We start from the raw sequence: 13,852 nt of genomic DNA, 5'->3' as shown, positions 1-13,852 counted from the left end.
AGATCGCACCTCAGTGGTAGTTATGTTTCTCTGCAGTGGCGTGGAACTTAAAATGATAAATAAGATTTGTTCATAAAAGGGATTCCCCCCAAATCAGCAAAGATCGAGTCTAGTGGCGAACACACCTCGCCAGGGAGCGTGTCTCGCAGGAGTGAGGCTGCCTCCCGGCCCGTCCTCTGTCCGGGCTCTGTGCCTCCTGGTTCAGAGGCGTCTGTTCCCATCTCCTGTGCACCCGGCACTCCGCTGGTGCTGTAAGAGGACCGCTGATCCACTCAGATTATTCCTTTAAGTGCCACCACTTTCTCCTTCCATTCCTGCTGGCCTTCGACTATAGTCACATGACCCATCGCGCCTTCTGCCTCCGGTTCCGGGCTTAGGAAGTCCTTCCCTGTTCCAGCATCCCGGAGCCTCCAGGCCTGTTTTCCTCCAACGCTTATAAATGACCAGAATGTTTGATCTTCGATCCGGCTGGCGTTTACTTTGGGACTAAAGAACAAGGAAGTGATCTAGTTTAAAAGGCAAATTTAGCTCTAAAATACAATGAATAGAAATATCTGGATACCATTTATGTAACATTGCTTTTTAATTTTCTCAAAAAATATTTGTAATTAAAAAAATAAACTCAAAGCTCATTTATATACACATTATAAGCACAATCGACATATATATGTACTATATGTATGTGTGTCTATGTATGGATATATAGCCAAAAAATTCTATTTTCCATACTTCTCTGGACCTGTTATATTACAATTTGATATTACTGTCACTATTAAAATATTCTCCCTAGGAAGTTTCCATCTTGCTTTTCTCATTTTCGCACTTTCTTGGATCTTGAAGGTTTCGTTTTTGGTTTACTGTATTTTGTCTTAAAAAGTCTCTTTTCAATTAAGCTCACTTCTTCGTGGAGGAAGTAGGTCTTTGTCCTTAGCAGGAAGGAGAAGAGATTTATTATAAACTGGTAACTCAGCGAGAAGTTGGACTCTTCATAGGTCGTCAGGTGCTTACAGTAGCTAGAAGGAAGCAGAGAAGATGTTATCTGCAAATGGCCACCTGGAAGGCCTGCCTCTGCCCCGATCACCCCCCCCCATAACTGAACATGCAGATACGTTTTAGCTCAGAACAGTCATCTGAGCTGAAAGGAAACAGACACTGTGGTAAAACTCCTGTATTTCACAGGGGAGAATGTGGCCCAGCCCCTGGCCACCACTGCAGGGACACATGGGGGACCAGAGCCAGCCCTCCCAGCTCCTGGTCCAGGGCTCTGCCACTCCTTCCCGGGCCCCCGCTTCTTACCATGATCCAGGCAAACAAAGCAGAAGGCAGCGATCCGGGACCCATTTTAAAACAAATAAAAGAAAGCAAATGCTCCCCACCCCCACCCAAAAGAAGACACCAGACTTGATGAGGCAGCCTCCAGCCCTGTGCCTGTTACAGGGACAGTCCCCGCAGCACCCCCTTCCTTCTACAGCAGCAGATCCTGCATCTGACACAGCTCCCAACTACCACCCAATCTCTCCTCACATCGCAACCTCACTGCCCCGAGGCAGGCCATGCGGGGACACAGGACCGTGACTCCCTCTCTCTGTGCGGGAAGCTGTGCAGAACTCATGACCTCATTACTCAGCCAGCAGAGTGCACGGGGACAGGAGATAAAGGAGGAATTTACCGACTAACCACCTACGGCATAGCTCAGCCACACGCAAGGTATGGACAGCACTTGGATTCCGGGTTATTTAAAAGTACATGGCAATTGGGAAAATCTAAAAAGTGACTGCATGTGTGATAATATGAAGGGATTATTATTAGTTTATTTTATGTCTGATCAATAGTATTATGGCTTTGTTTTAAAAACATATATATATATTTTTAGCCAGGCTGGTGTGGCTCAGTAGTTGAATATGGATCTATGAATCAGGAGTCACAGTTCAATTTCCGGTCAGGGCACATGCTTGGGGTGTGGGCTTGATCCCCAGTGTGGGGTGTGCAGAAGGCAACCGATCCATGATTCTCATCATTGATGTTTCTCTCTTTCCCTCTACCTTCCTCTCTGAAATCAATGGAAATATATATATATACACACACACATATTTAAATCCTCAGCCATGGACATGGTTTTTAAAAAAATATATAGATATTTAAAAATATATATTTGTATTTATTTCAAAGAGGAAAGAAGAGGGAGAGAGAAACATCAGTGATGAGAGAGAATCATTGATTGGCGGCCCCCCCCCCCCCCCCCCCCCCCCCCCGGGGATCGAGCCCACAACCTGGGCATGTACCTCTGACTGGAATCAAACCTGGGAGCCATCATGGAAAACTCTATCCATTGAGCTAAACCGGCTAGGGCTAAATGTATTTTTATTGATTTCGGAGAGGAAGGGAGAGGGAGAGAGAGAGAGAGAAAAACATCAATGATGAGAAAGAATCATTGATCAGCTGCCTCCTGCACACCCCACACTGGGGATGGAGCCCACAACTCAGGCCTGTGCCCTGACCGGGAATGGAACCATGACCTCCTGGTTCATAGGTCTACACTCTACCACTGAGCCATGCTGGCCGGGCTGTATGTGACTGTTTTAATTAGAGAGAATACTCCTCCAGGGCAGGCTAGAGGCTGTGTCAGGTTCCCACTCTCTGCCTCTGCGGGCCACCCACCTTCTGCAGAACCTCGGAGTGCTCAGCCAGTAGAGCGAGTTCCGCGTCCTGAGCGAGCAGCCTTTCCTGGACAGGATGCCCTGGAGGCCGTGCCCGTGGAAGCAGACTGCGCCGGGGACCTCTCCCGCCCAGCTGAACTGAAAGCTGGAAGGGCTGTGTTTTGCAGCTGTGGGTACCGAGTCAGCCAGCGTGCTAAACTGTTTCTGTAGGTTCACCACCATCTCTGGAAATGGAGGGAAAAGGAAGGAATAAAGGAACACTAATGTTAATTCCAATAAAATCGTAGTTCACTTGATAGCAATGCCCCAATGCTGGTGTCTCAGGATGACAATGCGTCATCAGTGACACTGGGGAGACTGGAAGTGGTGAGGGGTGTAGGGGAACTGCCTACAAAGGCTGAGATGGTAACTGTTATCACACATATTTCACCGCATTCATGAGTAAGACAACCTGAAGGCAGCTCTCCACAGAGAGTTCTGGAAGTCAGAGGAAGTGTTTAGATTTGGGGGACCTCCGCTATTTGGCTATTTGGGGAAGTAGTAGCTTCCTGGGGGGCTTCCTGGGGGGCGATGCGGTCTGGGGTCCAGGAAGCATGTTTCGGGCACTCACTTCCCAGCCGGGCCCTGACACACACACACACACACACACACACACACACACACACTCACACACTCTCTCTCACACATACACACACACACACACACACACTCTCACACACTCACACACACTCACACACTCTCTCTCGCTCTCTCACACACACACACACACACACACACACACACACACACACACACCCCGCTGCTGCTCGGCGCTGATGAGAAAAGGCAGCTCACCCCGCCGTTTGTGCGCCACGGACCTGTCGATGGGCGAGTGGTAGAGCGGCTTCTCGCTCTTCCACACGAACCTGTGGAGGACAGACACGCTGGAGCAGAGGAACGGACCGCGCCCGTTCAGTGCCGGGGCCCCAGACCCAGAGTGAGGGTCCCTCACCAGGAAGTGCCCGCTGCCTCGCCCATAGCGGAGCCACCCAAGGAACAGCGGGTTCTCCTGGTTTCGCCCAGTGGCCCCGTGCTGGGGGAAGTTAGTGGTTCTGGTTCTGATGCCCAGATGCGCCTGGAGTCACGCCTCTCCTGGAGAGGAGGAGGAGAAGGGGGAGGAACAGGAGGAGGAGAAGGGGGAGGAACAGGAGGGGAAGGAGGGAGGAAGAGGAGGAGGAAGGAAAGGGGGGGGGGAAGAGGGGAAACAGGAGGGGAGGAGGGATCTGGGTTCCAGCACGACAGTCCCGCCAGCCCCTGTGCTGATCACCCTCCGCCCCTGGGGAGCCAGCCAGGGCGGTGCCGCTATGAAGTGGAGGTGCTGCTCCCCAATACACACAGCGTCCCCTCCAGAGCGGAGACCAAGGGCGCAGGGCCCTCCCAGGCGGGTGGCAGCCCAGGCAGGAGCAACAGGCTCCGTTCAGCGTTCCTCCCTCAGGTGGACGGCTTTCCTGACTTACAGCAGAGTAAGCCTGCCGCCTCCCCGCCCAGGCCCGTTCTCGCTCGGAGACGGCGTCCCAGCAGGCAGGGACCGGCTCGGGGCCCAGGCCCTGCCCCTTCCCAGGCGTGACCACAGGAGTCACATGCCACAAGTGCTGGAGGTCCGAAGGCAGAACCGGGCCCTCTCCCGAGCCCCCAGGCTGGCGGGAATGGCACGTGGGAAGGACTCGGTTGAGCATTTGGTGAAGAATGAAGAGTACCGTAAGTGAACAAACCAAAGGATTCCACATCTCTCAGTCTGCCCACCTTCACAGGTGAGGGCCGCTGTGAGGAGAGGTCAAGGTCATGCCATAACCCCGCACCCTTGTTAGAATCAGTTCTTACCCAGTGCTGACCAACGGTCTGGCTAGTAGACACTCAAGAAATATCTGTGTTTTTACCCCAAAAAAGCTGGTAAGGAACAGAGAGCCAGAAACCGAAGGTACATTTAGGCGCAAACTCCGTCCCAGGGCTCGGAGGCCACGGGTGAGTAACCTGCCCGCGGCTCAGAGCAGGCTCTCCCCTTCACCACAGCGACCCTCGTCGGAACGAGAGCTCAAAGCCAGGGGGACAGGCTGAAGCAGACCCCTCGCTTCCCGTGGCTGTGAGTGGGAGGGTCGCTATCGCAGGAGAACATTCCAATGAAAGAGTTATTAGAAAACAGCGGCTAATGTCTCCAGAACAGAGGCCACACCGCTGACGAGTCTAACTGCTGCACCTCATGTGAGGGACAGGCCTGGAGAGAGGAGGGAATCTAAGACCAGTGGGATGACGTACTTTGCCCTGGCTTCCTCCCATTTTTGTTTTTTCTCATCCAAGGATTTCTTCATAACGTGGTACCATTTTCTGAAATCAAAACATGGCTTATCTGGAAAAAAAAAACACACCCATGATAATCAAATTAGTCAATCATAATAACATGCGTTATTCACCTGGATCTTCCTTCACTGACATAATGAAACAGCTATCCATTAGCTCTCGGAAATCACAGATGGAGTCCCCTTCCGGCTTGTCTGCCTGTGGTGCCTGCAGCACCTCCTGTAAGTCAAACAGGCTCCATGTGCCTGACAAACACGGACCCTCGATGAGGGACAGACTGCTCAGTCCACGGCTGCAGTCAATGTGCCGCCTCTAACGGAAGTGGGACGGGAGCGGCTGGGCAGGAGCGATGACTCTGACTTGGACAAGGGGATGGGGAGCAAGTGAGGAGAGGTGTGGGGTGCACCGTGAACGGGGCAGATGGACTTCAGGGGCTGGGGATTGGGGGTGGACCTGGGGGGCAGGGGGGAGAAGGGAAGAGCACTTCGGGGAGGAGAGCCAGTGCGAGCAAAGGCTGAAGGCATCGGAACAGACGCACAGTCACAACACTGCCAGGGCGTTCACAGCCTCGCGCGGCTGGTGAGAGATGCCGGGAGCGGGAGAGCAAGCTGGCCTTTGCACACAGTAGGACAACTATAACCAAGTCACTGTGTGAAAAGGAGTCCCGGGACAGGCACCATTTGTCCACATGCATCTGTACAAGTATATTTCCAAAGTTCTTCTCTACACTTGTTGATCTTTCCACCCACTGCTTATCTCTGAACTGGATTGATAAAAAAAGGAAGTACCTTCTCTGTTCTCTTCGTTATAAGCCTCAGCAATCTCAGACAGAGACCTGGAGACGGCAACAAACAAGTCAGCTGGTTTGGAAACCACTACAGGAGAGTGGAATTTTGGATTCAGCGGAGGGACAAGAACGAGCAGTCCTTGGCACGGACGCGAAGCCCGCGCTGACGGGAGGGGGACACCACACGGGCTGCCTCCGGGAGGGGCTCCTTGTACAGCTCCCGGCTTCCAAAGGAGCTGAGACGCACCGGCTGGGAGCCCACGGGGCCGCGGATGGCGGGAGCGGGCTCTCTAGGACGTGCAAAGGTTAAAACGCAGGAGCCAGTGGAACATGAGAAACGTGCATCTACCCAAAAACTAGCAATAAAGCACGCTACACACAACGCGCTGCAGACATAGGCACGGAGTTAGGACGGCGCCTGACCGGCAGCCGAGTCGCCAGCTCACAGCCCAGAACGCCGAGGGCCTCTCCACGGAGCGCGCGGCTGCCCCCATCTGAACGGCAGAGCAGCCCCGCTCCCTGGGACAGGGCCTCCCCGCTCTGAACGGGCAGAGCAGCCCCGCTCCCGGACAGCGGACGGGGCCTCCCCCCTCTGAACGGGCAGAGCAGCCCCGCTCCCGGACAGCGGGACAAGGCCTACCCCCTCTGAACGGGCAGAGCAGCCCCGCTCCCGGACAGCGGACGGGGCCTCCCCCCTCTGAACGGGCAGAGCAGCCCCGCTCCCAGACAGCGGACGGGGCCTCCCCCCTCTGAACGGGCAGAGCAGCCCCGCTCCCAGACAGCGGACGGGGCCTCCCCCCTCTGAACGAGCAGAGCAGCCCCGCTCCCGGACAGCGAACGGGGCCTCCCCCCTCTGAACGGGCAGAGCAGCCCCGCTCCCGGACAGTGGACGGGGCCTCACCACTCCGCGCGGTCGTCCAGCAGGAAGAGCAGCTTCAGTACCACCACGATGATGGCCGCCGCCTGCACGTCGTACTTCACGGCCCGTGCCCGGGTGCCGATGGGGTCGAAGGTCAGGAAGTCCGCCTCCCCGAGGCCGGCCATCTGCACCACCTGGCGGGTGAGGTCGTGCATCTCGTCTGCGGAAGGAAGAGGAGTGAGGCAGGAAATAACAAAAACACAAGCTTTGTCCTCAAACACGGGGCTGCCCAGCTGGCGTGGGGGGTGGCTGAGCAGTGACCTGTGGCCAGGAGGTCGCGGTTTGATTCCTGGTCAGGAGCAGCTTGGGTTATACAGGCATAGTCTCGTCTCACAAAATTTAGAATGGGAACATCATTATTATAAAGAATGGCATTTCTTGAAAACTATTTTAAATTATTATCTTGAACTGCTTTTCTTACATCAAAAATAGAAAGTAATAGAAAAGCAAATGGGCCCAGGCCAGCATGGCTCCGGGCTGGAGTGTCAGCCTGTGGGCCCAAGAGTCTTGGGTCTGATTCCAGGTCAAGGGCACATACCCAATTGCAGCAGGTTCAGTGCCCAGTGGAAGCATGTGCCCGTCACCTGCAGCAGCACACGGGCTGTCAAACCTCTGTGCACCATGGGTCACATGTCGGAAGCATGTGCCCGCCCCTGCACGCAGCACGCTGGCTGTCAAACTGCTGTGCACTATGGGTCACATGTCGGAAGCATGTGCCCGTCCCCTGCAGCAGCACACGGGCTGTCAAACCACTGTGCACCATGGGTCACATGTCGGAAGCATGTGCCCGCCCCTGCACACAGCACGCTGGCTGTCAGACCGCCGTGCGCTCCCAGCACCGCCCGCACCCACGGAGCGCGTCCCCTCTGAGCAGCCCGCGCTCGTCAGGGGGCTGAGGTGCCTTCGAAGGATGTGAAGTGAAGCTTCGTGTTGCGACGGCCCTGCTGGTCTGGGACCTGCGAGGACGCGCCATCGTGCTCCCCAGGGTTCTAGAAGCTTCCTTACCAGACACCCTTTCTTACCGGGAAGGTTGACTTCCATCAGGTACTTCCGACACAGGATGTTGGGGTGGAGGTAGCAGTCCTCCGTGATGGCCGGGAAGCGGGGCAGGTCCAGGAAGGTGGCGACTTCGATCATCTTCCGGTGGATGTCCTCGTAGCTGGGCCACGCCTGGAACAAAGCCGCGGCAGCCGCCAGAGTGAGCGAGCGCCCACCAGTGAGTGTCCACCAGCGAGCGCCCACCAGTGAGCGAGCGCCCACCAGTGAGCGAGCGCCCACCAGTGAGCGAGCGTCAAGTGTCTGACCTAATGTGACCGGTCCTCGCCGCGCGAGGCTGGGGCTGTGGGGAGGAGCGTGGGGAGCACGCACACAGCCTGGAACCCGCCTAGAGCTCAGACAGTAATCGCCCCAAATGGAAAGGCCCTAAGAGTCCATCTGGCTCACCAGACTCTTGCTGGTGACGTGGGGAGAGCCTGACTTCCTGCCAATCACGGAGAATCGGCACAGACGGCGCTGCGGGGTCTCCACGTGCCACACCCGCTCTAACCGGGCCTGCCTCACTAACCATCCAGTTCACGGCGCACACGGAGTTCATGTCACACCCTGTCCGCGTGCTTCCCGGGACTCACACGGAGGCTGCACCCCATGCTCACAGCGTGGAAAACCACCGAGGTGTTACATGAACACTATGACTGCCAGGGTGATCTATGCTGACGTTCAGAGATGTATTGTGCACAGGCCACGCAGGGAAGGCCTCACAGGAGCTGCCAGGTGTCCATACCACATCTCGATGGCCTACCGGAACCCTGGGATAACAAGAGAAAACGGCATCTATTCTAAACTGGACTTGGGTTATCTGCTAATTAGTCTAATTCTATCTCACCTACTTTGTGGAACAAGCTGGAGAAATAAAAGAGGCAGAGAAATAAGACAGGTCTATTCTGCTCAAAGCACCCTCTCTCAGAATCCTTTGTAAGATGCTCATTAAAAAGGCACATTCCGCCCCGGCTGGTGTTGGTTAGTAGTTAGAGTGTCCCTCGGACCAAAGGGTCGTGGGTTCGATTCCTGGCCGAGGGCATGTACCTGGGTTGCAGGTTCAATCCCTGGCCCTCATTGGGGCAGGTGTGGGGGGCAACCAATAGATGTGTCTCTCTCACATCATGTTTCTCTCTCTTTTACCTCCCTTCCACTCTGAAAATTCAATAGAAAATCAAACACGCATTCCTACACCTCACACCAGACTTACACCTCACACCAGACTTACACCTCACACCAGACTTACTCGGCACTGACATGGGTCTGAGGATCGGGGCTCGGACAAGCTCTCCGGGGTATTCTCACACAACACAAACGAAGTGAAGTGAATTCAGCGCACGCTTCCCACCTCGTCCCTGCTGCCTGCGGAGACCCGCTGGGCTGAGCCACAGGCCGATGACAGCGCTGCGCCCACACATTCCAGGGGTGGGTGCGATGCTGTGGGAGGCCGGAGGAAAGGAAAACACCAGCTGGTTTCTCCTCCTGTGCCTGGGGGAGGGCGGTGTGGGGGCGAGGGACCGAGAACACCTGCTACCCTGACACTCACCCCAATTCCTCCCGGGGAGACCTCGGCCTGTGCGAGTGTCCCCCTACCAGGGCGCGCACAAACACCCCAGGAGCTGCGGGATGGGGGAGCCAATCGGAGTGAAGTGAGGACGCAGAGTGTCCTGAAACTCAGCCGGTAGACCGGCACCTGTCGGCGGGAAGTGGCTGCGGCCCCCGGCTTTCCCCAGCGGACCCAGTTTCACTGGGCGAGACGCTCCGGGCGGGCGGAGTGAGTCACCGGGCAGCGTGCCCGCCCTCGGCGGGGCCGGCTGAACCAGCGTGACACCTTTTCTTTTTACTCCTTCAGACATCAGAATGTTGTTGATCAACATTCAAACACGGGAGCAGTGCTGGGGGGAACTCCCAGCCCCTCCCTGGAGCGGGAGGGGGACCCCAGGACAGACGGCCTCCTGCGAGGCGGGGAACACGGCAGGGGCACGGCAGAGCCCGCTACCAATGGCCTGTTTGCGATCGGTCTGCGGGTGAGAACATACAAAACTGAAGCAAATCCGGCTGGAAGGACAGAAGCGGCCCCGGTGGCAGGAAACGCTGCATCTGTGCCAGAGCCGTGCCGGGCCGGCCTCGGTGCCCACGGCGACGGTGTTTGGTGCCTGCATAGGTGGGCTGTCCCCGAAAGAGGCCAGGTGTGCAGCTCTTCCCACCACAACTAAGATTTTTGCTGGAAGAAAATGATGCTTCGAATCAATGCCATACTCCAGAAACAGAGGAGGCAAAGGCAGGTAAAGAAGGAGGTCGTGCCGGCACCGGTGTGGCTCAGCGGTAGAGCGTCGGCCTGCGGACTGAAAGGTCCCGGGTTCGATTCTGGTTAAGGGCATGTACCTTGGTTGCGGGCACATCCCCAGTAGGGGGTGTGCAAGAGGCAGCTGGTCGATGATTGTCTCTCATCGATGTTTCTGACTGTCTATCCCTCTCTCTTCCTCTCTGTGAAAAATAAATAAAATATATTTAAAAAAAAAGGAGGTCGTCTTCAGGTTAAGTCAGTAAAAACCCAAGACGGAAAGAAAAGCTAGCTACCTGGAGTCGGGAATCACAAAGAAAACACCAAACTGAATTGGCACTCCTGCCCTCCCCCAGCGGCCCTCTCCCAGAGGCCCTCCCTCAGCTGCCCTCCCTCAGCTCTGCTCTCCGGGGTGGGGGTGTGGGTGTGGAGAGGCAGGAGGCTGCGGGAAGGGAACAGAAAGTACCCCGCAGTCTCGCACCCCGCACCCAGGCCTGGGCTGAGGAGCCTGGGACAGGGGCCGCTCCGATGCTGACAGAGCAGCTAAAGGAAAGACGCAGTTTGCTGGGACACAGCTTTAGGTCTGTAAAGCTCTCTCTCTCTTTTCTGAGTTGTTTTCTAAGGTGTGCTCAGCTTCTGGAATAACAAAAACAAATAAACCGAGGGCAGAAGGAAAACAGGCCCAGGAGCCCACACACTCCTGGCTCATCCCGGCCACCACCCGAACAATCGCTCCTTTTGTCGCCGCTGGTGGAGGCGCAGCTGCCCCGGAGCCAAGAGGCGGAGAGGGAGGCAGAGGAGGAGAAAAGGTTTTCTTTGTTGGCGAGAAGCGTTTCCATTTAAGTTTCGACACACACCCCGTGGAGGAGCAAAGGCTCGGTGTGCCATGAGGACTCCTGTCAGTCACACACGGTCCTTTGAAGACGCGCAAACCTCCCCTTTTCCTGAAAACCGAGGGGACAGCCAGGAGGGAATGTGGACTCCAGCCAGCAGAGGCCGAAGACACGTCTACAGGGTACGCAGGGCCCTGGCCGGTGTGGCTCAGTGGATAGAGCGTGGGACATTCCGGGCCAAGGGCACGCACCTCAGTTGCAGGCTCCTCCCCAGCCTGAGCCCTGGTGGGGCCTCATGCAGGAGGCAACCCATCGACGTTTCTCTGACATGGATTTCTCTGTCTTTCCCTCTCTTCCATTCTCTCTAAAAACCAGTGGGAAAATATCCTCAGATGAGGATTAAAAAAAAATAACAACAACAAAGGGCACATACATACAGTAAATGTGACACACTGGGCTTCTCGCGTGGTACAGATTCATTTCAGAGTGAAAACCACTCGTGTGTGTTCTGGAAGACAGGAGGCTGGACCAGACGGTCCCCGCCTGCGTTAAAAACGAGGCTTGGGAAAGCTTTTTACTAAATTTCACAAATATTTCAGCGTGTTTCTGTTCCTCATGAGGCAATGCCCTGAGGCAGGTCGGGACAAGCCGCAGTTTCTGTTACACACAGGCTGATAACGCCTGCAGTGCCTGTCAGAGGTGAGCTCCTGCCAGCCTCCCCTGTGCCCACTGTTGTTCCGCAGCAGATGCGGCCGAGAAGCTGGTGCCCGGCACCTGCCAATCCGGACGCGATGCAGGGCGGTGACGGCTCTGCTCTGCGTGCTGGGAGGGTGTCATCCACACCACGGGGAGCCACCAGCCGCTCGCCTCGCCTCTCAGCCGCCAGGATTATCCTAATGGTGTAAGCCTACCAGGCGTCACAAAAACACTTTTCTGTGTCCAAGTCTCGTCTACCGGGTGTCTGTGGAAAGCACATTGCTGTCTGTGAAATGTAGTCTTGGTTCTGGGGTGAGTTTAGAAATGGTGTTAGCTGCACAGACAGACAAATCTTACAGATACACACAAATGTACGAACTAGCGGCCAATGAAGACTCGCCAACAGCCCTAACCAGTTTGGCTCAGTGGCTAGAGCGTTGGCCTGCGGACCAAAGGGTCCCGGATTCAATTCTGGTTAAGGGCACATACCTTGTTTGCAGGCTCCTCCCCGGCCTGGGCCCTGGTCAGGGCGCATGCGGGAGGCAACCAATTGATGTGTTTCTCTCACATCGATGTTTTTCTCTGTCTTTCCCTCCCTCCCCCTCTCCCTAAAAATCAATGGGAAAATGTCCTCAGGTGAGGATTAACATAAAAAGAGAAAGACTTGCCAACGGAATGGGAGACAAGAATTTGTTTGGCCCCAGGATCAGAGCAAGGGAAAACCACAGAGTCCTCCTCCTCCATTTTATTTTCTTTATTGTTAATGATTTCAAGGAGGAAGGGAGAGGGAAAGACAGAAATATCAGTGGTGGGAGAGAATCAATGATCAGCTGCCTCCTGCACGCCCCCTACTGGGGATGGAGCCTGCAACCCGGGCATGTGCCCTGATCGGAATAGAACCATGACCCTTCAGTCTACAGGCTGCCGCTCTATCTACTGAGCACACCAGCTAGGGCGAGTCCTCCTGCGTGAGATCCTCTGTTCTCCGACTTCTGCTGATGCTGCAGGACTTGTGTGAACCACATCTCTGCCTGTGGAGACGAACAGCTGGCATCCAGAAGAGCAGAGAACCCCAAATAACTCCTACTTGGTCCCGCAGGGCTACGGGGTCACTTGTGCAGCTGGTGGATGCACGTGTGAAACCTCAGTCTCCTGTGCACTAGCCCCGGCCTGGCCCGTCTCTGCTCCTGGAAGCAGAGGTGAGGGCAGGCCGGCCTGAGCACGCCCGCTACTGGGAGGTGCTGGCCCCGAACCAAACTAAATCACAGCCAGTCCCCGAAGGCGCTGGTCTCAGCAAACATGGCGTGTGATGCTCCCAAAAGAAGTATCATCAGTGTAGCTCACACAGACATTTTCTGACCGAAGCAATTCGTTATGGGTTCAGAATATTGGTAAAGAGCACAATTAACTTTCAGATTACCTATCTCACACCCTGGTTTTCATGAGTGATACCGACACGCCCAGATTTGCATTGTTAATATTCTTGCTTATAAGCAGAAATTATATCCCTTAGATATTTATCACTTAAACATTAACAGAATGCTTCTTTGTCAATCAAATGCCACTACTTAATGGCCTCCCGATATATAGTAAATACGCCGGAAGAGTCTGGAAGTCTCCTGCTTATGTAGGAAAGCTCCCCAAAGGGTTAATTTGCGATCTTCTAAAAATAAAGTATTTAAACTCATTCTGTTTTCTTGAGCAATTTCAAATCACTTTGTCAATTAACATGGCCTGAGTCCTGACCACGTGTACAGAACTGCATCAGGTCTATGGAGAGGAAGTATTAAATGTGGTCCCTACCGTCGCAGAGTACTGGGGCTGCAAGACATACAGACATAAACCCACGCATTACACGCTGCCTTGACGCCCCTGGGTCAGAAATTCTACTTAGACAACATCCTCTAGCTGCCTTTAAAATCTTAAAGGTTACAAAAGAATACATGTAGCATACTGTAAGCCATGTAATAAATGAATACCCGTGGGATGACATGTTAACAGTTGAATCTGGGCAAAGGGCATATAGGTGTTTTTTTATACTTTTTTGTAATGTTTTGTAATTTTTTTTCAAAATAAAGTTTACTTAAAAACGAAAAAACTCTTCCAGACCTAAGTGTAAAAGGCAAAGTGTGATGTTACTGTTACCAAGACACAGCACGTAACTGGTCTCCCAGGGAGGACATTCTTCCTCAGGCCTGCTTCCTACCACAGTGCGTAAAGACACTGCGCACCCATTCACCCAGTCCCCTCACTGAAACAGCCAACTAAAGCAAGTATTACCACGAAAAGAATTCTGTGTAAACTACA

General features: G+C 54.5%; 1 protein-coding gene across 1 annotated transcript in view; it reads right to left on the bottom strand.

The window, feature by feature from the left end:
* Positions 1–559: 559 nt before the first annotated feature.
* Positions 560–13,852, bottom strand: part of TAF1B (TATA-box binding protein associated factor, RNA polymerase I subunit B) — a 28,981-nt gene continuing 15,688 nt past the window's right edge. Inside the window, exons 9-15 of the mRNA XM_084900088.1 lie at positions 7,720–7,867; positions 6,680–6,857; positions 5,780–5,826; positions 4,950–5,040; positions 3,492–3,562; positions 2,659–2,881; positions 560–1,013 (exon numbers count right to left, since the gene is read on the bottom strand). Coding sequence (XP_084756214.1) covers positions 812–1,013; positions 2,659–2,881; positions 3,492–3,562; positions 4,950–5,040; positions 5,780–5,826; positions 6,680–6,857; positions 7,720–7,867 — 960 coding nt within the window. The 3' untranslated portion in view covers positions 560–811. The remainder of the gene's footprint in view (positions 1,014–2,658; positions 2,882–3,491; positions 3,563–4,949; positions 5,041–5,779; positions 5,827–6,679; positions 6,858–7,719; positions 7,868–13,852) is intronic.

The sequence above is a fragment of the Pipistrellus hanaki genome, assembly GCF_964339955.1.
Source record: "Pipistrellus hanaki genome assembly, chromosome: 12".
Lineage (NCBI taxonomy): Eukaryota > Metazoa > Chordata > Mammalia > Chiroptera > Vespertilionidae > Pipistrellus > Pipistrellus hanaki.
Note: the sequence above shows the minus strand (reverse complement) of the source record. Positions and strands in the feature narration are given on the sequence as shown.